The 22,995-nt window shown below is 44.0% G+C and overlaps 1 protein-coding gene across 6 annotated transcripts in view; it reads right to left on the minus strand.

Annotated features, from left to right (window-relative positions):
* The window catches only part of PLEKHG5 (pleckstrin homology and RhoGEF domain containing G5), a 1,536,154-nt gene that overhangs the window by 219,011 nt on the left and 1,294,148 nt on the right, over positions 1 to 22,995 (minus strand). For all 6 annotated transcript variants that reach the window (XM_069610302.1, XM_069610307.1, XM_069610303.1 and 3 more), the window contains one exon: positions 14,429 to 14,592. In XM_069610302.1, coding sequence (XP_069466403.1) covers positions 14,429 to 14,592 — 164 coding nt within the window. The remainder of the gene's footprint in view (positions 1 to 14,428; positions 14,593 to 22,995) is intronic.

Here is a 22,995-nt window from a genome sequence, read left to right on the forward strand (position 1 = left end):
CAAGATGTCTTTATCCAGACAGACTGAGATTAGAAGTGGGATAGGGTTTTCAAATAGTGTTGCCATTAGATATCAAAGGAACAAATGCCTGTGGTGTGAAATATACATATGCTCGCTATTAAAGTGGAAGCAAACCTATAGACAGTGAAATCATGAATAAGTATTTTATGAAGCTCATACCATGAGAAGGAAATCACTCTGAAGGACTGACAATTTTGAAAGGTTTAGGGACTGGCAATATTGAGAGGTTAGGCAATACAAGATTAAATGAGATGCCCAGGATCACACATTGGTGAAGGGGTGACGCTGGGATTTGTGCCAACCCTGCAATTTCTGCATTTGAACACTTTCTTTTCCAGTTCTTAGCATGAACTAAAACAATCTAATTTTTTAAAAACGGACTTGGAAAGTACACAAATCACATTACCAAACATGTCCATTTTTGAACAAAATATTATAGAAGGGTGTTATGCAAAATGGGAATGGTTCTAGCTTCATTCTCTCCATCAGCAAGGAAAGTATATAAAAGTACCAGCATACCAATCGATGTGGTTTAACAAATTTAATCTGGGTTTGTCTTTTGTATTTTAAAGCTTTAAATACTTCCAAAACAATGGCTTGTGACATTTTCATTTGTAAACGTGCATAAAAACATTTGACCTTTACCAAAAAGCAAACCGTTTTTTGTGTCAAACAAGCAGACCTTAAAATATGCTTGGCTGAGGCCTGCAACATCTGGTCCGCTCTCTTCTGTCTACTAACCCTTCCACCCAAATGGCCTACATAAGAAGAAAGACCAACGATACCAGCAGCATACCTGAAGGCAACCCTCACAGAAAACTGCACAGTAATGTAAGATATATCAGAGGATTTGACCAGGATCACTTAATCTTCTGGCAAATCCAGGATATAAGCATGAACGCTTTTGTTCCATGGTCTTGAATTTGGATACTTATTCACCTCTTGGACTAACAGATTATGCCATCGTTGGGGGTGATTGCATAGGTTTTACAACACCCCGTCTGAACAAACCAATTTCTAGGCCTACACCATGTGGATGATATGTTCGTTTTTATAGCAACCCCTATCTGGTGCAGGTACATAGCAAATGCTGTTCTGCAAAACCAAGTACTATGCAGGCAGGTTTATACACTTCAGACATAGGAAAGGCTAAGCCAGCCTTGCTGGAATGGGATATTCTAATGTTGCATATGAACACATCTCTGCAATGGGTGCTTCACACACTGAGCTAACTTCTGAACCATTGTGGCACTCAATTTATCAATATGCATTTCACCAAGGCCTATTGCACATGATCAACATAATTCCCACAGAAAGGAAATAATTCTACAGAGCTGTGCCATAAGGAACACAAACTATGCATACCACAGTGAACACAGAAAGCAATACAGGATGAATTGATCAAGGCAGAACGTACTTGTCAAAACAGAAACGCAATGGGTTTAGAGGTGACGTGTGCTATTTAGACTGCTGAACAATTGAATCTTACTTCTTCAGATCAGGCAGCCTTGTGCCCTCCCACCCCCCCCCCCCCCGCAAGTGCCCCTTTTGCCCTCCCATAAAAACGTCTCTGCACACTAGATATAAATAACCATGTGTGCTCCCTCACGCGAATGAGCAGTGCTGCAAACGCACGTGCCTCATCCCCGCACTCCCATGATTTCAGAGCGCCATTTGCGGATTAGGCAGGTTGGTTTTGTGACAATGGGACACGCACAGGGGGGGCCTTGAAAGCACGTTGCTGTTTACTCAGAGCTTCGCTTATCAGTCGGAGTAGCTAGAAGAGACATCCCCTAACGACTCCTAGATGAGCAGTCAGCAAATAAACACTCGAGAAAAGGGCGCCCTACGGTGCTTGGCGCTGCCCTCCAAGGTCACAGCAAAGCAGGTAGCCAGGCAATGGGCTGTAATGGGGTTTACAATAGGGTAACAACAAAGCTCTTAAAGACCAGAAGAGTAGGCAAAAACCCAAAAGGCCGCCTTTGCCCTCTGCAGGGACAGGGAGCAATTTGCTTGGAGACAGGCAGGCCTTTCTCCCATTTTCAGTTGTAGATTTGGAGTTATTCCAGACGGAATAGTCCCATAAGAAGCCTACTTGTAGCCGATTACTTACAAAGACCCACATAGAATCCAGGGTGAAATGACCTAATGGCAATTCTGGAGATTTCACAGACCCCTCTGTTTCTATCCTTTACGCCCCACATCCCTTTGTAGAAAATAACTTGTGATAAAATGCTCCCAGTATGCCATTCCCCACTCTTGACAAATGCTGCGTCATTAAACCCTATATGGGGGCAAATGTGCTTTTGAGGCCATTATTTTCCAAATGTTCTTGTTGGAGAAACCACCTAACCCTATTTCCAGGGACTCGGCTTGCTTGTATGTTTGAATGGGGGCGGGGGCACTTTGAAAAAAATGTCCAGGATATGTTTTGGTTCCCAGACCAGGCCTGGAGAAATCCCTGATAAGCAACGCCTGATGGTGCGCACACAGTTTCCACCCGAGAAGTAGGCCTTTGAGCAGTGAGACCGGATGAAGCTGAAATGTGTGCATTGATCTGGGGGTCATCAAGGGGCCCGTTGGGTTTTCAAGGTGCTGTAATATGTTGGGAATATGCAGCACGGATGGGCCTGGCTCGCGTTTTCTGCCATCACCCATCACCTTATCTACTTGTATGCGTTAACAACGGATAGGAAATAACAAATGGCTTGAAATGTATTAAAGGACTCAATGATGTCGAAGACAAGCCAAGGCCTTCAGATCCATTACAGACTCATTCTCCGGGGCTTCCTTTTGGGGGGTTCAGAGTGACATCAGAGAATAAGGAACAATACCTATGTTTAGGAATATTAGAGTCACACAATATCAGATATTACATACACCACCCAACCACGTCTAATACTAACTCTACAATACACTCTTGCATTCCTCCCCATTCTGGCGCATCTAGAATGCGTTATTTTCAATGTTATGCAAGTGGTCTTGTATAGTGCCCAGTTGCCATTATGGGTGGCTTTGCTGTGCGTGACTAAGAAAACAATGGGAGTGGGTCATTAGTGGAACAGTGGGAGAGGCAGGTGCAAAACCTGTGGTGTCGATGGGTGCAGGTTAGGAGACATTTGGGAGTAGGTTATCCAGAGGTAAGAGGCAGTCCTTTAGAACTGGTTAACTGCAGATGTGGGCGAGCGTGATAGGGCAAAAGGAGGAGAGCTTTGTCGTGGTTCGGTTAGTGTTGATGGGCCAATGGCTAGTGCCGTAGTGGCCACCTGTAGGGGGCTTTGTGTGTGTGGGTGTTGTGAAGGCATCATGAAGCAGAAATATAACCGGTTCAAGTTTTAAATGCAGAATGGAGTAAGGCCTAACTTTCCCTGTGCTAAGGTGGGATTTTCCCTACCTAAAGAAAACTAAGGCTAGTCTGTGTCAGGAAGTCCAACACAAATGCTTGTCTCTGTCCAAAACCTTTAGACTCAGCTTCCCCTTTCCCAAGTGCAAAATAGTACAAAAGGAATAGGGCTGCCCTTCCCCAAGAGTTCAAATCGTCCAGCTTTTCCAAACAACACAATTCCTTGGGACACTTCCCAGTTCTTAGGATATTGTTTGTTTTCACTAATTCACATAGGCAGTTCAGTCTCTTGACTTCAAAACACATACTAGGTTATTGTAAAACCAAAGCTTTTTTATAGGTGCTTTCAGTGGCCCTTCCAGACAGGGGTGAAGTCGGTATCGGCGCAGTTGGTGGACCACAAAGACCACCCATTAAAGGTCACGGAACCAATACCCCTTCTTGGTTGCTTCTCCACCAACACATTGCCACTTGACAGTGATGCTTGGTTTATTCATCTGTGTCACACTCTCTTGATACTGTATCATGGCTTGTTTGGCCACCACCCAGGTGTTAAACATTCTTGTATTCTCCTGGCTCTTGCCAATGCTCGTTTCCTCATATATTGCAGTTTTGTATATCAGGCAGATTCACAAACATTCTTTCATTCTGCTAAATGTTCACGAGTGCCCAAAACATGCTTTCATTCTGTCTAGTATTCAACATTACCTTAATTTGGCTTTCACTTGCCTGCCAGGTCAAAGGATTTCTCTTATCCCAATTTCTCATATGGTCTCTTCATAGGTGGTTGGCCACCTTTCACCTTTTAAGGTGTTACTTCCCCCACCAGATTTGTATTAATATTCCTTTTCAACTTCTCTCAAGCTGGTCGCTGGTTTGCATTGCGATTCATTCATTGCTTTAGACCATGTTTATTCTTAAATTTCAATATCTTTCAAACACATTCGTCACATCAACTTTTTTCCTTGTTGAGTTTTCAATCTTTCAAGTCGGTATTCAAAATTACTTAAAGGGCAACAATTCATTTGGGCTCAAACACCCCCTCGCCGTGCCCGGGCATCCTTTTCTAGGCGGACTCACTGGATTATGTGTACAACGGTTCTGCAAGTCTCCCGCCTGCCACAGTTCAACTTCTCCGTGCAGTGTCTCGCATCTGTGGTGTGCTGGTGTTCAGCGGTTTTGCTTCTTCCACCGGCAGGCTGTCAGCGGGACGGGCACTTCCTCGTGGGTCCTTCGGCTCTCGTCTGCTTCACTCCAGCAGTTCAGCTTGGACCTCTGCCTCGCACCGCCTGCTTTTTCCGCTGCATCAGCTGTACACTCCCCGGTACTCCTGCAAACCTCTTGCCAGCATGCACACCAACGATTGTGAGACTGGCTCTCCCAGCTGGCTTCAGCCACTCCCACCCCATATTCATGGGTCCTGGGGATTAAAAAGTCCCTGCCTAATGGATCGGTCTACTTACAACTTGGCCGCTCACTGTCTTTGTGGAAGTCTCTTTTCCAGGTTGTTGTTTGTGTTTTCTTCTACTTTGTCCCATTAGCAAAATGATGTGTGTGTGTGAGAGAGAGAAAATAGGCACAGGATTGGTAACACCCTATCAAGGCCTGGGGGATATTTGATTCCCCATGAAAGGGAAATGGGGGATACCATGTCTCACCTAAGGACGTCCTCTCCCCATTCACCAAGTCTCCTCCACCCAGGTGATCCTCCCTCTCATATCACCCACAGGGTCAGGGACCAAGAGCAATGGCCTTTCCCTGGCCACCCAAGGGAGGGATATAGGGGGAAAAGAAGTGCGGACGTCCTCAGGTTCCTCAGAGCATAGTGTAAGCTGGTAGGAGATCTTTAAGGGGAGATTGTTAGTCGGGGTAAGGAGCAGTAGGATTTACAATGCAACAACCTGCAACTTGCACTCTTCCCATTGGCCTCTTGTGGGCAGCTGCCATTTCAGTAGCTTGCATTGTCACTGTCAGACTAGGTGTCTCTGTGTCTAATAGATACATTGTATCCCATGTATAACAAAACAGGCATCTGCGAGTTGGCAGACAAGGAAAGGGGACAGGTTGAACAGGAAGGTGGCGGCAGAACTGGGAGCCAAACCCTATACAGAATAACAATGCACACTTAGTCAGGCCTGTGGGTGGATCTCACGTCTATCCACAAAGATGGGCCCTGCTTCTAATCTGCACAGCTCAGCAGGTTAATTACCTTGTTCTAAAGATCAGTCTGCAGGTCATATGTAGGTTTCAATCCTGGCAGGGACAACTCAGCCTTTCAGCTTCTGAGGCCAATAAAATAAACCACGTCTGTTGCACAATATTAATCCGGTTAGAATCTTAATACCAGACCTACAGAAAAATACAGCTATTTTGTGAACAAATAAACAATAATCCAAAATTAGGATAGCCCGCTTGGGTGTTGCGAGAGCCACCAATTGCAAACTAGCCTATGAAACCCAAGGTCATGGTTCAATGAACCTCCAAATCAATAACATGTTCAGAATATAAGGAGTCCCTTTTACGTATATAGGATACCATTCTCTATTTCACCCCGCTCTGAAGACGACCTCGGCATATACTGAGGCGCAATGTGTCGATGACACGGAGGCAGATACTCTGATTGGACAATGCATCAGCCACAAGGATGGCCTTCCTGCCCCCTCTCTTGCGGACCAGGGTTGCGTTGGCTAATCTATGAGGTGATATAATTAGAAAGTAAACCCAGTAAAACAAACAGAGGGCAGATAGCACGAGATCGGGCGTGTGCCCGTACGTTTGCTTTAGGTGCACTAATGACGCGGAGGGCAATCAATACACATGGACGATTACACCGCGGCACAATGCACTTTGGACGCAGACAAGTCTAATCTATTGCTGCACTATCGTCGCCTAGGAGACTCGAGTAAACAAACGGTAGAGGGCAATTAGTGATTGGGCTCTGATGAAGAAGTGAAAATAACTGACAAAGGCCGATAACTGAAGTGGCCTTGTCGATTCATTATCCAAATCACACGAGCCTTACGTGGGCGATCGAGTGTAATATTCCTAGAGTTCTCCATTCAAAAAGATTGGGCTTGCTTATTAACTCTTGAAGACCCTGAACGGTTACCAACATTTAACAGTGACAAATCACTTTGACTGGCTCGTGTCTAATAACACGATGCCAAACGTTATTTAAAAGAGGGATGGCCGTAAAAAATTAATTTATAATTTTCACGAAAATGGAGAAGCCAGGAAGGTTTAAGGCAGAGTTAACATATGAATAGCACACTCTGGTCACGCAGCATTCCAGACTGTGATTAGTCCTAGTGAAGAGTTCAAATGCTTCAGTGAAGTCTCGTTTTTAGTTTAGGCTGAAAGCTAGAAGCCAACGCTATTGCATTGGAGTACAGAGAGAAGAGGGGATGGGGTGTGAGGAGGGACACACAGTTTGTGGGTGTTTGATTATTTACCCACTCATGGCCCTGCTAGCCCCTATGGCCATTCCCACCCAATACCTGGCACTGCCTGCAAAATACACGCCCCCTTGGGATATGTGTGCTAGGTCTATCAAGCCATTGGATAACAATTATTGGCCTGTATAGGGCCTGTCATTATTATTTCCAAGCAGTCTTCCTAGAGTTAATGGCTTAACTGCAGCTGTATATGTGATGCAGTGTAATACAAATGGCTTATCTACGTGCGCATTCAGCCACTTGATTTATGAGCAACCAGTGTCCTTGCATCTGTTCCTTGCACTGAAGCCCAGTTAAAACAAACACTGGAAAACCAACAGTTTTGGGTTGTGTATAGCAAATCGATCGTATTTTCCAGGCAATACTAGGTAATCACACCATTTACCATGGCTGGGCAGTAGCATGATGGCAGTGCCTGGCAAATGTCTAATCCATGCCTACACAAAAGCCCAAACTTTCAGCGTTGCCACTGCTCGATTATAAGATGACCCACTCACATATGTGTTTGGAAAATTCCATAGCATACGGCACTTACCACAGAAACAGACCAAGCATTAGGGTATTCCAGCTATATGTCTTACTTTAACAATGCTAAAATTGAACAACAATGATAGCAGGTCATGAGCTATGGAGGTGGCTTTGTCTGAAGAGACCATCATTGCAGCCTCAGCTTGCAGGGACACGGCTAAAGAACATGGGCCTCCAGTACACACAGCTTTAAAAGACAACCTGGAAATGTCCTGGCAATGTGACTCAATAAGGGAGTTGGATACACTGGGAGGCCAGTATAAATGATTAAGATGCAAAGCTGTGGCTGCTGGAAAGCAAAACCCAAGGCCTGGCCATCTGAAATGCTCCTGTGAAACTGATGCAGACCGGCACCTTTTTGCAGGCCAAAAGGCAATAGAGCGTAGTGGAAAATGGAAGCATGACATTGAGATTGCTTTTATGCAACCTGTTACCATGCCAGCTCTTTTTTTGACTTTCCAAGACATAGGCAGGCAGCAAAGCGGAGTTTGCTTCTCCGCTTTGCTTTCCTTCCCCATTTTGGGAGAGCACTGGCTTTTTTACACCTGCTTGGGAATTTCATGCAAGTGTAAAACCAAAGGATTCCAATGGAATCTCCCTTGATTTAGCACCTGCTCCAGATCAGGCGGATTCCATTATGAAACATCACTGGCAAAGCAGAGAGTAAAAGTGAAGAGTGAAGGCAAGTTCGCATTAATTTCCGCTTCACAATTGCACTACTTTGTGAGTGTTGAAAATTGAATGCATTGTTGGTGGTCCCTGGCATGCAATCAGCATGTTTGTTTACAAGATGACGACCATTTTGATCCAGTGCAGTGTCATGGACGCCAGTTAGGGGTCGCCAGAGGTAACAGCTGCTACCCCAGCAACCCTTTGTGTATACCTCGCACTCTGCTACCCACAGCAGGCACACATTCGTAAAAATGTAATTTCAGGGTAACAAATCTGGCTCAGGATAAAATAAATAAAACAGATGGCCCGAAAATAAATACTTGGGAAGAGACACTGTTGTGCGCTCGGATTATCGTTCTACAAAAAAAAGAAACTAAAATCGATTGCACAATGTGAGGCCCTAAGGAACATAGATACAGCTTTAATAATCAGGAAGCGGCACCCAAATTGGTTTTTATTTTCCTGACAAAGTCAGTGAAATGGCTGGAACGCGTGGCGTTTTTTGACCCGTGTGAGTGAGTGTGTTTACACTACCTGATCCGCTTTGATTGTGCACAGAATGCTGCCAATCTTTTTTGCTCTGTGAAATGCAGTGTATTCAACAATAAAATGTATTTAGCACTTTTCTAGGAGTGCCCGGGCTATTTGTATCTCTGAAGGGTGAGGGTGTTTCTTTTCTCTCTACGCTCCAGATTGAGTGGAAATATATATATGTACTTTTGTGAATTTTAGAAATGATTCCCTTTTGCCACAATGAACAGAAAGGGTTGGTGATCGCTCAGTGCGCTTCTAAAGCGCGAACAGCTGCCAGTAGACATGCCTTCCTGGCGCTAGGAGAACATTAGATCCTGGTCAATTGCCACCTTTCACTGAGGAAGTTACGAGTCTACAAAGATCTAGAGAACAGGAGAGTTTTGAGAACTTTCATAAAACGAAGACGTTCATACTTCAATAGGAAACATTTAGTCAGTTACATTAACAACAAGCTTCCTCACAGACATTCCCCAATCCTGAGGGACGTGGCCTGACACCACCAGGCCCGGTCTGTACCATTCCGCGTGTGCTAACCAACAGAAGCAGATCTTTCAATCATGCATAAGAGGCGCCAGTCGGGTGGCCAGCACCCTCATGACCCCCATTCCGGTTCCCAAGCAAGTATACCTCGTCCTCGGGTGCGACGTGAAATGCGCCACTGGACATGCCTGGACTTCAGGCAGAGACTAACTTCAAAGCCACACAGCCTCTGGGCTTGCTAATTTCTGTGAGCCAATCATGTTACTGTGTGGCTCTTGCCATGTCATATCCCTCAGTTATGGCGGGAGAGTTGCTCTGCCCGTGAAATGTGACCGGCCATTGTTTATAGGAATATACAAATTACTGTTGGATTTGACAATGGTCGAATGAACGCAGTCCCCTTTGCCTTCCAGTACACTCGCAACACATCGAAGAAGCAACCTAGTTAATATATGGTTGGCAACTATAAAAGCCTTGTATCTGCCAAGTGCTATTTGTCATTTGATTAATTATACACTTATTGTAGAGACTTGTTTTTTTACATTTGTGATAGCACGTTATGTGATGTCATCAGGGCCAAATATCAAATAACACCCACTTCCTGTGATGTCATCAACACCAAAGGTCATGTACTGTAGTTTCCTTTGATTTGATCATATACGTTATGTTACTTCTACTACCCCAGCATGTTGGTGAATTGACGTCTCTGTGGGGAGTATCCAGAACGCAATGCCATTCGCTTCACTGGTCTTAGACATGATAAAAGCAAATCTCTGGGTATGCACCCCTTTACCCAGGTATGCAGATATTTGGGAGTGTATATTTGTGAAGGGGTGCATGCACACTATGAGAAGTCTGATGCTGTGTAACCCAGACACCCCTCAACACCCCAATACAAATGACTGTCGACTAGGATAACAAATATTTTCCCCAACAGGCATGCCTCCTGAAGTTTGGTAGCATTGTCCTTAAAAAATGGCGCAAGATCAGGAACTTGCAAAAGGCTTATTGTCTGTGGTTGGCGACTGGCAGGAAAGCACTGACCTGGAACTGGCAGTGCAATCTTCCCCTAACTGCCTCACCACCATATTGTATAATGTAATCAGCATTTATACTGCACCTGTAACCAATGTAGTGGCCTCCAGGTGCTCTGACGTTCATAGCATTCCAGAAGTATTCCATCTCTAAATCGCCTCGACAGATATTGTTAAAATGTATAGCTCTGCTGTGATGGTGACATTAGGTATAACCAAAGCTCCAGATAAGATTTTATAAATTGGAGTGTTTTACTCCTGATTTTTTAAAGTTGGGAGTAAAAGGTTTTTTTGGGGATTTTAAAAACAAGTAAAAATGTTTTAACTGGAAAACGGAAATGTATTTGTAATAATTATTTCTTTGCACCTTGTCATTCAGAAGAGCAGTTTCTTCCTCTGGTAGTGCATGCACTACTGGTCCAAACCAATCAATGGAGCTGTTTGGGCAAAAGCAGGGGCATAAGGTCCTTTATGCGCGTGTTCTATTTTTATGTTGGGAGTATTTTTACTCATTTTTATTTTTTGGCAGCATTTGCCTATTTTAAGGGAGTAAAACGGTATCCAGTAATAAAGTCGCAGAGATTACGCAGCGTAAAAAAAGACGATTTATTTAATGCACTTATTTCACATATATATGTGGGGGGTGGGTAATGGGAAGTATTTATGTTATGAGGAGTGCTGGGGGCTTTGGAGGGTTTCCACCCGCATGTATATATGTGAAAAAGGTTTTACTTTTTTTTAACCGCAGGATTCATTATGGCGACGTTATTACATGGAACCAGTAAAAGTGGTCGATACACTCCTTATCTGCAGGCCTCGATATAACCATAAGCTCACAGAACCAAACTGATGCCACGAGTTCATTTTCCGTCCTCTGTTTCAACACACTCATGATCCAAGTTAACTAAAGTCAGATCGACTTAACTCATTGGGGGAAGCGGAAGTCGCCTTGTGCCAACCTTGAGCACTACAAAGTTTCAAAAACTCCTCTCACGGTTTTTCGAACAGATAAGCTATTAGATAAGCACATAAATTTACTTCCCACCCTTCACTTAGGTGCGCTGCAGTGAACCACACTTCAACTTATACTCTAAGTTAGCACATGAAGTGCTCTGTCCTATTGTTGGCTTTTAAAAATCATGACCGCATTAAGCACTTGAAGGGTCGGAAGCAAGTGGTTATCTACCCAACCAGTATGTTTGCATTAAATATTTGCTTCTTTCCCAAGTTGATGCCGAACGATAAATCTCTGGTAAAAGGGGATATAGACAGTCTGCTTAACTGGAAATAATGCACATAAAAAATATAAAGAGCCGCCATCCTTAATATGGGTAAATCAAAAGTTTTGCAACTTTCACCTTTTCAAGTTTGTGGATGCTCTTTGCAAAAAATGATTTTACACAACTGTCTTGGGTAATTCATTTGTTCCCCCTCTACACCGGCAATACTGCTTATGTACCTGAAAACACATGCTTTTATTTTTCTCTGATGCACCTCTGTTGCTTTACTATATATAAAATTGCCCTCAAGACAATCTCTACAGAGTTGCAAGGCTAGGCTGAAAATGTATACTGTTCTCTTTGCGTAGGATTTGCTTCTGATAATCCAGAAGGAAGTACAACTCATATTAGAAAATCAGTAGAACTCACTCGCATGGGCCCTTACAGGATGAGTCCCCACCGCTCTGTTATCAGGGAAATCAGAAGACCATTAAAAGCCAAGGCTCGTGATCAAAACATACAGGCTATAATTGATTTATGCATTAGTAGTATCTGTGGGTTTGACATAATTGGATACAACTACTTCAAGGATACATCAATCAGTATAATGCCCCTATTTTCCCCTTACTATTTGGCAGCGTTTGGAGTATTCCTGCAGCTTCTGTGACCTTTGGACTTATCTCTGGTAGCCCTAGCGGTACCACGAACAGAGCTTCGGATCGAGTAATGGCACTGCAAGGTTGGTGCCGATTTTCAAAGTCTGACACTGTCGTCTAGCAAAGCCCAAGACCAGAGTTGGTAGTGGCCACCCAGCTTTGTGAAACAGTACATCTTTCTTCAACTGGATTGGAAACCCAACTGGAAATCCATCAGAGATCCAAACAAGCAATTGTTCAATGGAATCAGCGATTCGCTGCAATTGGGTGCCTGAATTGTGCACATGCCGACGTCCCTTCAGCAGTGCACGTACAAACTTCCTATTGATGGGGTTCTGGTACGCTACAACTTTCCCAAGGAAGCACCAAAGAGGGATCCCAGATGTTATGTTACGGTACTGGGATTCAAACCGCGCACCACGGCCACCTATCTAGTCCCCTGGTACTCTGGCGGATTTGAATGTGAAGGGGGTGATTTAGGGTAGTGGGGAAATTAAAAAAAGGCAAGATTGCTATGCTGCTGTAGTGGTACATCTGATAAGAAGTATCCTGGGCTCCGGGCCCGTGTCAGTTTCTAGGTGTTGTGTCAAGAACATAGGCATTTGTGACCAGAGAAGAGCCTTGCGTGTTCATGGTGCTATGTTGGAATGTAAGTTGGTTGTAGAGGTGAAATGTTCTGTTTGAGCTCTGTTGGGGTATTCATTTGCAATATTTGTGGATGGCTAAGTTGGTATGCATATATTATGTTTTGGAATGCAGAATTGCAGTGTGTTCGTAGCAGGAGTGTTCAGTAGAATCCTTGACAGGCAGGTTGGTGCAGGGTGAAGCAAATCATAACATAGCAAGCATGAAAAGTGCACAGCAAAGTATTCAATAGAAATAATGTGATGTAAAATGGTTTTAACTAGCCCCCTTATACCATGTTTGTTGGCCTCAATACAATGGCTCTGTAAGAAAAGGGTGGTTTAGTGGAATAGCAACTGGGGCAGATGCAAACCTGTGGTGTTGATGGGTGCAGGCTGGAAATACTGCGGACAAGTGTCTTTCTACGTCTGTGGGTTTGGCAGAAACACTTGGGAGTATGTTACCTTAAGGTAGGGGTCAGCAACCAGCGGCTCTCCAGATGTTTTGGACTATAACTCCCATGATCCCTCACCATTGACGTTGCTGGGTCGAGCAGATGATCTTGTTGTTCAAATCATCAGGAGAGCCAAAGGTTGTAGACCAATGCCTTAAGGGGAGACCCCAAGATATGACAGAACACAACACTTTGGGTCTGACTGGACACTTAGTTGGGTGGAGTGTAGTAGGACTAACAAGGAGAGCTTAATCAAAGACTGATTAATGTTCAGATCATAATGGCTAGGCCTGATCATTCAAATCATGGTTAGAATAGTATCATTAATCCACAGATTAAACCGGTCTAGCAACAACTATTCCTCCCATTTCAGCAACCTCCTTTTGCCCATTGAGGATGCAGTCAAACAGGATCCAGGCGTTGGCACAAGTCAAAGCGTTGGGTCTAACTGCAAAGTTCACTGGGGCAGTAAGTGAGGAAACTGAGCCCGCCCCATATTGCTCGTTCTCCCTGTAATGAAGGAAACAATGCACTAAAAGATGCACGACTAATCCAGTAAATACACCTCATCCACTGCACAATCTATTTACTCAAAATCCAACAAGGCAAGGATGTCTAGAGGATCCCTTCTGCTGCACATGCTGGTGTAGTCGTGGGGCCACGTGAAATCTAAAAACCTCCATTTTGAAGGGGTAACTCTGTCTGTGTTTTGTCAATGTAACAAATAGTCATTTCTAAACTACTACTCAGATCGACAATACTGCTTAACCAGCATTGATCCCAATCTTAAAGGTGAGACAGGCGCAACCCAACAGCATTACTCCTTTGCCTCTTGTGGTAACATAGGCAGAGAAGCACCCCAACAACAATAGCAGTGTGGTACCAAAATAACGAGAATGTCCTATCAATATTCTATTGGGAGATATTCTATTTAGCTATTTAGCTAAAGACTTGGTTGAGACTCTCCCAGGGGCCATCCACCCAAGAACAGGCCAATGGGCTGCGTTTGTGCTGGTAGAGAGACTCCCAGACCCCCCTGTGTTTTGCATAGCCATGAACAACTTGATATGTGAACATTAAGGGGTGTTTGATTCCACAGACCAATTAATGCTCAAAATATTTAGGCAATTCTCAATTATCAATCATTCTTCAAACTGTTCATCATATGATGCTGTACTGTTACTTTAAGCATGGGAATACACATGTGTGGTTCACCGATATGGAAAATGTGAACATGTCCTGCTATGGCATTGAAACCCACCAATTTGCAATAGGTGACATGCAATAAAAACAAGAGCGATTGGCAACACTGTGCATACAAGCTATGAGACATGACATGAAACCGCAGGTGCATTTGTTCTGAACTTGGTCAATATGACTTGAAATCAGAAGGGCACCATGACGTACCAAAATATCGATGCTTTCGCGTCTGGCGGAAGCTGGGTCGGACCTCTCCACTGTAGGATTAAATATGAACGGTGACGTGGAACCCGAGGTCCTCATGATGGGGAGGCTCAGAGATCGGAAGTCTTTCACCGCTTGCTCCACTTTCAGTTCATCGCCCGGCTTGGCTGAAAACAAAAATAGGCAAACTATTAGCATGAGCAGGGGATGAGGTATATAAAGCATTACCCCAGGCAGGCTCTGCAACTTGCGGTTCTTACAACAGTTTGGACTATGACTCCCATGATCTCTCATCATTGAATATGCTGGCTAAGGTGTATGGGAGTTCTAGGCCAAAACAACTAGAGAGACAAAAGCTTCCGGCATCAGACCTAAGGCACAGTGGTCAGATCAAGGCACTAACATCATCAACTCAATAAGGCAAAGTGGACATAAGATAATTGGAAGAAGGACCAAGTCTGTATCTGCCTCTTCAGCCATCGATAATGATCACTTCTATGAATGGCCATAAGCATGACCCATTATTGGGCCCCATAAAATGAGGGGATTTGCGATTAAGGAACAATGGCATCTCATTTGCACATAAAGAGAGTTTGTCATCTATATAACATTCAACACAGGATCTCATGCCGCAAATCTGCCACCAAACAGCTGCCAGTCTTGCCACGCCTTACAGTAAACTGTGCCGGTTTCCAATAATTTGCTCTGCAAACAGACATGCACAACCTTTTCAGGTGAATGGGAATAGTTTGTGGACACAAAGGGAGACTTTTACTGTAAGCGAAACTTAAACAAACTTTTCAGAGACGTTCTGTGGGTAATGCACTGCTGAGCAAAGAAGCGGCTTTCCCACACAACAAGTGTGTGCCTGGTGTGCATGGTGTTCAGCAATGAACAATCAAACCATAAAGTCCTGGCTGGCTGCAATAAGTAACCAATAACGTTTTATCGCCTCTGCAACCCACTTTTCTATCACACAAAGAGGTGGTCGGGCCTATAGGTGAACATGATGAAGTAACGACCCGTGCAGAGACAATTTTATCTTCATTCAGTTATACTCCTATGCAATTTATGCTTCAATGTTTTAGAGAAATGTGGAAACTATTGCCTAAAAATGGGTTCGATTACCTTAGTTATGATATGATTGGTTATTTATAACGCGCTTAATACCCAGAGGTTTCTAAGTGTGGACCCGGGGATCGAACCTGTGTTGCTTCGTGTCATCTTGTTTGCAAGGCGAGCACGTTGCCCCTAAGCTATCCTCCCGGATGCATGATCTTGGACATTCAGGTTGTATGCTAGCTGTTGGCTGCTCAAAGTGGCTTTCTTCACTCCGTTAATACCCTCCTTCAACAGCCCGCTCAAATAATTTAAACAGAACCCTACACCTCATCTCTGCCACCATCACCCACTACCATCAACAAAAGTCAGCCTGATCACAGAAAAAACCCGTATCAGTGAGCATCTTTCCCTCCTTTCCAGGTGGCCATTTTCTTTAGAAGTTTTATTTTCCTCGAGAAAAGGTTCTTGCAACCCACACAGAGTATTTTTTCCATGAAAAAATGCCAGCAGGCTAATGGCATAATTGTGGCCTTCATGGGCCGTGATGTATGGTCACTAATTTTAGACCTCATTGAAGACCGTGTCAGGTCAGGCTAGTAGTGGCTTGCTACTGGCTTGTACAGCTCATGAAAAATGACCATTTTCACCTCAACACATTCAGCCCATAAAATGACAATTAACAGCGGAAATACGTTTGAGTTGTTAGGATACTATCTAAAATTGTGTACGCTTTTTTTAAAAACAAAAAAATGATTAATATCCCAAAAACGTTGTGATAACATTTTTTTCATTTTTCAGATTTTTGAAACGCAGAATTGCTAAAACAACAACAGTTAGGATTTTATCAGAGTATGTGAATAGTTCGATAGTGAAAAATACAATTTACTGAATATTTTAAAAGAATAGAATGAGTTAAGTAACCGAATATTTATCAAACTCAAACCAGTTGTTCGTTTTTTGATAGTTGGGATGGAAAAGTAAAGATGCTTTGGATTTACTGTAACATTTTGGTTTGTACATAAAGGAGTAACACTCATATTATCCCACCCTTATAGAAGCACATATATTATCCCACTGCAAACGATCATTTACTTGAACATTATCCTAATTCTTTTAATATCTTTTCAACATGTTTGAACTGTTTTTTTTTAGTAAGCCTAGAACGTATGTGCTATAATCAAGTGTGACTGGTTAACTTCAGTGTAACACATCGAGACTAACCTTTAAACCATGTAATGTGTTTAGAGCTGCTAAATATTGTTTTAATGACAATTATGAAACAAAATAAAAAAAAAATAGGGGCGCCAAAATGTCTCAAAACAACATAATGCAAAGGGTAATTTGGAAAAGCTTTGTCTGTGCTTAAGTGTTAGTTGGACCTGAAAAAGTAATAACTTAACAATATCCATTCTTAACGAGGTGGGTAGGATTCACACAACATCTGTCTGTTCGACATCTATGCGTTTAGGAGTAAGTTACACACACATGAGTAATGAATGCATACATAATTTACTACCAGGCGTGTGATGGTGGGAATTCTAAGGGCTGCATCAGGAAGGAGCAAGAAGCAGGCACTGCAAATGTTGGTTAACAACCACCATGTCACAACTTGCTTAGCTATTCACAGACTCTGCAAATGATTTTCCCACTCTTTCATCAGCACAGTGCACCTACACCTTCGTGGTCTGGGTGGTGCAATAAGTGTGGGAAAGTCCACCCATAGCTGTCAAATTGGCAGCAGGTGTGGGAGTGACAAACATCACAAGAAAACTACTGGATACAAGAAAAATGTTGCAAGTTAACACTTTTACACCTTTCATATACTTGATGTGCAACTTTGGCATTCCTAATGTGTAACTTATGCATAGATCACATTATGCACAAGAAGTTCACATTTTCAGGCATACATTTCCTTTGCGAGCATGACCAAGTGCGAGTACAAGTCCCAGAGGGCATACGTTCATTCCATTCCCCATGTCCTGACATGGGTTTTGAAATACCACGTGTAGTTGTAAGCACCAAGGACACTTTGGCAAAAGATTCACCCATCATAATTTACACACAGAATTAGTAATCTTTGTGAATTCGGGCCTTTGACCTTGAATAAAGTTCTAGTGAGGTGCGTTTTGCCATGATCCTTCTATCATGGCCTTTCAAGAGAGCCACATGTCAGACACCAGATATCTGAATGACTTTGCCCATATATACCCTTATGACATTTCACAAGCAACAGCCAGCCATTCTTTGAATTCACCTAGCCTCCTCGCAAATCAATCTCACCACATACCATTTTGAGCTTTTGCTTGAAACATTTAAAACAAAATGTGCGTGTGCTTCAGTGAAAATGGGCAGAAACGCACCTAATGTTTGTGACAGATCAGAGCCTACAGGACAGACATGAGGAAATCCAAAGGATCCTTCTATGGAAACCGATTCGCCAACGCCCATAACTCGAGCAGGGACCTCCACAGGATCCTTGCAGGATTCAAGGCCCCTCCCTGCACTTCTGCTCCTCCTCCCCCACTCCCAAGCACTCTGCGATGCCCCGACAGATCACTTCTACAACATTGCTATCGAAAGAAAACACCATCAGCACCAAATTAGCAACTATTGCCCCTTTCTGGTCTCCTCCTCCTCCTGACTCTTAGCTCCCTCTCCCTGAACGTCCCCTCTGCTCCTCCTCCTCCACTATTTCCCATCCAGAATTCCTGAAGCTATCATCCGCCCTTCTGGATCCAATGGAGACCCTTGGCCCCCATCCTAAAAAACATACTCTCCTCAACCCGTGCAGGCAGCGTTGCAAGACCGATAATTAACCACTCACTGACATCAGGTATCTTCCCTGCAGCATTCAAAACGTCTCACATCAAACCCTTACTCAAAAAGCCCTCCCTTGGCCCCCTTCTTCCATCCAACTACCACCCAATCTCAAACAACTGCTTCATTGCCAAACTCTTAGACTGCACAGCATATTCCCAGCTTTATTAGAGAAAAACAAATATCCGTGGAGACTAAGCGCCTAGTTTAAGTGGCTTTTTTGATTTTCGCCACTATACTCCACTGAGACGCAACAAGATTGCTGAATAATTAAGGAGTAGTAACAACTGATAAAGAAGGCGTTTTGAGATATTCAGAAACAACCACAAAAGAGTCACTGAGCATACCAGTTACAAAGACAAAAGCCCTTGATTTATACTAATATACTCCCAGCTTTGCCTCTTCACAGAATCCAATTGCCTACTCGACGTGCCCAGTCTGGATTCAGACCCCTCCAAGGAACTGTAATTTCCCTTGTCTCCATCTGTGATGACATGAAAAGAACGGCAGACTCAGAAAGCTGTTCTGCCCTCATCCTCCTTGACCTTTCGACAGCCTTCGAGACTATTTGCCACAACATCCTCATGGACATACTCCACTCTCAAGGCATCAGGGACACTGCTTTAAGATGGATTTCCTCTTTCCTCGTCAACCATTCAAATCACCCTCCTTCCACCTTTCTCCTATCCCCACAGCCCAGTCTCCTATGGGATCCCACAGGGGCCACCATTTCACCCTCCTCTTCAACCTCTACCTAACCCCCCTTCCTGTGCTCATCCGCTCACATGACCTAACGTACTACAATTACGCCAATGCCAACCAGATCATTTTCAAGATTGCCAAATCCTTGGCATCTCCCCATCTTGACCTCGTGTCCTGCCTCACAGAAATTGGCCATTGGAGGACAACTAACCACCTCCTCCTTAATCCTGGTAAAACCAAAATCCTGATATGCGTTAAGACAGCACCCTTCCCCCAACCCACCCCCTGGTCGTCCTCCCTAGGCCCTCTGCCTGCAGCATCCAACTCAGTAAAGAACCTGGGATGCACCTTGGATTCGGAACTAACACTCTCTCACCACATCAACGCAGTATCTAGATCATGTAAACTTCACCTCCACATTCTGAGACAAATCCTCCCCTATCTCTCCTACCCTCAAAGAGTCACAGCAATTCTGGCCGTCATCCTCTCCTGCCTTGACTACACCAATTACCTTTAGCTGGGCCCCCCCTGCCTATCAGCTCAGAAAGCTCCAAAGGATCCAAAACGCACATGACAGGCCCTGAATTCCTCTTACACAAACGTACACTGTATCCCTACAAAATATCCCCACCAAAAATATCGCCGTACATATGGCTGTGTGTCTCGCCATAGGCGATATTAATGGGGGGGATAATTTGTGGGAGCGGGGGTTGTGGCGGTGTCCCCCACATCTTTTAAAATAATTCAGGGGTTCTGGGGGTGTCTCCCGCAGGGTCCATGGGTCAATATTGCTGCAAAATATTGCGATATTTTTGTATCGCAGTATTTTTGCGGGGATATTAACACATGGAGCCACGTACACGCTAACATCCCAACAGAAGCCTTACATCTGGCTCTGTACTTCTCCTTGTGATCCCCCCCTTTCAATGTTGCTAGAATAGGAGCATCCTCTTTCTCCATCCAATCTTCACACCCTGCAACGCCATTACACTTAGTATCCGCTGCGTAAAGGACCACCTCTCCTCAAGGAAGGCCCTCAAAACCTGGCTGTTCCCTTCTGCAACCTGAGTAACCCATCTCCATTCACTCATATCCTCATGACTGACTAGGCTGTGACACTATTTGCCTCCACAGGATATCTCCAGAGCAAGGTAAAGTATAATAGTATGGTGCAGACCTGACAAACAGATTCAATGGCCATATTGAAAGCAAAGAACCAACTGGGGGTCAATGGTACGTATTACACGCCACTCTGTTGGATTCTAGCCACAGGCACAGCTGCCTACCCGCACACATTCATCTCCATAGACCAGCCTAAAACACAATGCACAATATCTCTGACATCAGAATGCAGCCAATCCCCACTACAAGAATTCGGTCTAGCTGGACACAACACATTTTAGGCACTCGCGCACTCTCCTGACCACCTCACAGCACCCATTCACATGCCAGTTTGACATGGGTAGCTAACTGGGGCCTGGCCATCCCACCCAACATCTTTTGGCCAAATTCACACACTCATTCTAACCTCAGACAATTGTCCCATACCTTGGATTTCGGTCTCCTCAGGGCGTTCACCCACAAGCACTTTGAGGCCATACCAATGGGATAAAGGCGCTTTACAAATGAGAAACTACAACTACTGCTACTACTCAGGGTGAAATCCCTGCATACAAATCGATGTAAAGGGATTTAAAAATGTAGATGGTTGGGTTTATGTTGCTTCCTTTGCTATTCACTATCTGTACATATCATTAAAAACAATTGTTCATTTATAAACCGTCCAGATGTCAAGGGGACATTTGCCCAGTGTCGGTCATTAAAGATGCAGTGAAGAAGCTTGCCCCTTTTATCACCTCTCTAATAAATGCCTCCTTCGAAGCAAGTACTGTCCCTACAAACCTTAAGCATGTCTGGGTCCTACCACTACTTAAAAAACCAACACTGGATCCCAACAATTCAACTAATTATCGGCCCATAACAACGGTACCCTTCCTACTTAACATTCTGGACAGGGCTGCATACCTGCAAATAAAAAAAACACTTATAATCTTAAAATCTCTTGGGCCTACGCCAGTCAGGTTTTAGACCTGGTCACGGCACCAAATCAGCTCTCATAGACTTAAAGATCCAAATGGACGAGCTTAAAGATAAAGGCAATTTAGCGCTCCTCCTTCTTCTAGCTCTACCTGCATCTTTTGACCTTGTCAACCACAAAGTACTCTGCAAACATCTGACCTCGGCGGCCCACTTCTCCACTAAATCCTCTCTACGGATACAGTCCTTCCTCTCTAATAGGACGATGAGGGTATTCGCATCCACGGCTGTTGCCAAACCTGCTCCAGTCTCCTGCGGAGTACCGCCGGGATCCTGCGTCCCTCCTACCATGTACAATATATTTAGCAAGCCATTGTTTGAGCAATTGGAGGACTTGGGTGTCACATCACCAAACTATGCTGATGACACCCAAATCCCGATCCCTATCACAGGCTCCTATGACACCGACTCCAAACTATTAAACAAAATATATCAAACTATACAGGCTTGGATGGCCATCCATGGCCTTTGCCTCAATGACAATAAAACCGAGTTACTCCTTTTCAGTTCTCAAAACAGACTTAATAAACTAGACGACCATTTTAAATCCTTCAATATCGACAATATCATCATCAAAGTTTACAAAGAAGTGGAAACATTAGGTATCTGTCTTGACACGGCCCTCACGCTAGCTAGACAAGTTAATGCAACGGCCTCCACGGCGGCTTATACATCAAAACCTATTAATGCCTGTAGGCCCTTTCTCTCAACAGATAGTTGCATCACACTGGCCAGAGCACTCATACTATCGCGACTTGACTACTGTAATGCTCTGTATGTCGGCACTAACAGCCGGAATTTAAAAAAAAAACTCCAGGTGTTACAAAACAATGCCCCAAGAGTACCCTTGAAAATTCCTAGAGCTAACCACATCTCCTCAGCAAGACGGAATGCCCACTGGAACCCAGTGAAGGGCAGAATCTCCTTCAAAACTTTATCTCTAACTAAAAAGTGCCTCTCGAACTCAGCCCCCAAATACATATTGAACAAATTCACCAAAAACATAACTAACAGACCTACCAGGTCCACGCACACCCACCATCTTACAATACCTAGGATTAAACTACAAAAAGCAGGAGGCACTATGTCTTTAGTGCTAAGATCTGAACTATCTTTTTGGAACTTAATGAAAAATCTGAAAACGGCTCTTTGCACAGGATCGGTAAAGTATCTTCAATCTTATTTCGAACCTGTATCTGTACGGAGATGAAAAGTCTGGCTTTCTTTCTATCCTTTGTATCTGTACTGTAATGCAAAATATCAACCTGTTGTAACAATGTTCTATGTGTCAAGTAATGCGCCCAGATACCTGTGGGTTTGGCGCGCTACATAAATGAACAAATAAATAAATAAAACATAAAGAGTAAGACAGACTTTGAAATGCATGAACAAATGTCTACTTTGTCTCAGCATGTGGATGAGATTGACTTAGTGAGTGGAAGCATTAGTCGACAAGTCCCAGCATGTGATTTGTAGCCGGTTGAAACCGAATGGGCTACATAGAGGTGACGTTGGCAAATATGCCTCCATGTCTACACAGTAAAGTTGCATGTTACACCAGTTTCCATTGATTCAGCAAAGAAGTCAACAGCCATTTTGAATTTTGGCCACAATCAACAGAGAGAGAGGCATCCAGAACAATATTCCTGATTGAGAAATGACCAGACGAATGTCTGTGATATAAAGAAACCCAGGTGGTTGGTTGATCCGTACATAAGGATCTTTGCTTGGAATTTGCCCTCCACGCTAATGCTCGAACATAAGGATATTTTCGGAAACATTTCGCACCCACGAAAAATTAAACCGACTGAGTGCTATGTTCCGCCCTGCGTCCCGCTATGCGGTGATGCAGGGCATGCCTAATAAAAGCCCCGCCCCCGCGCTCGGGAGGC

This window comes from Ambystoma mexicanum, chromosome 8 (genome assembly GCF_040938575.1).
Source record: "Ambystoma mexicanum isolate Mex_15411 chromosome 8, UKY_AmexF1_1, whole genome shotgun sequence".
Lineage (NCBI taxonomy): Eukaryota > Metazoa > Chordata > Amphibia > Caudata > Ambystomatidae > Ambystoma > Ambystoma mexicanum.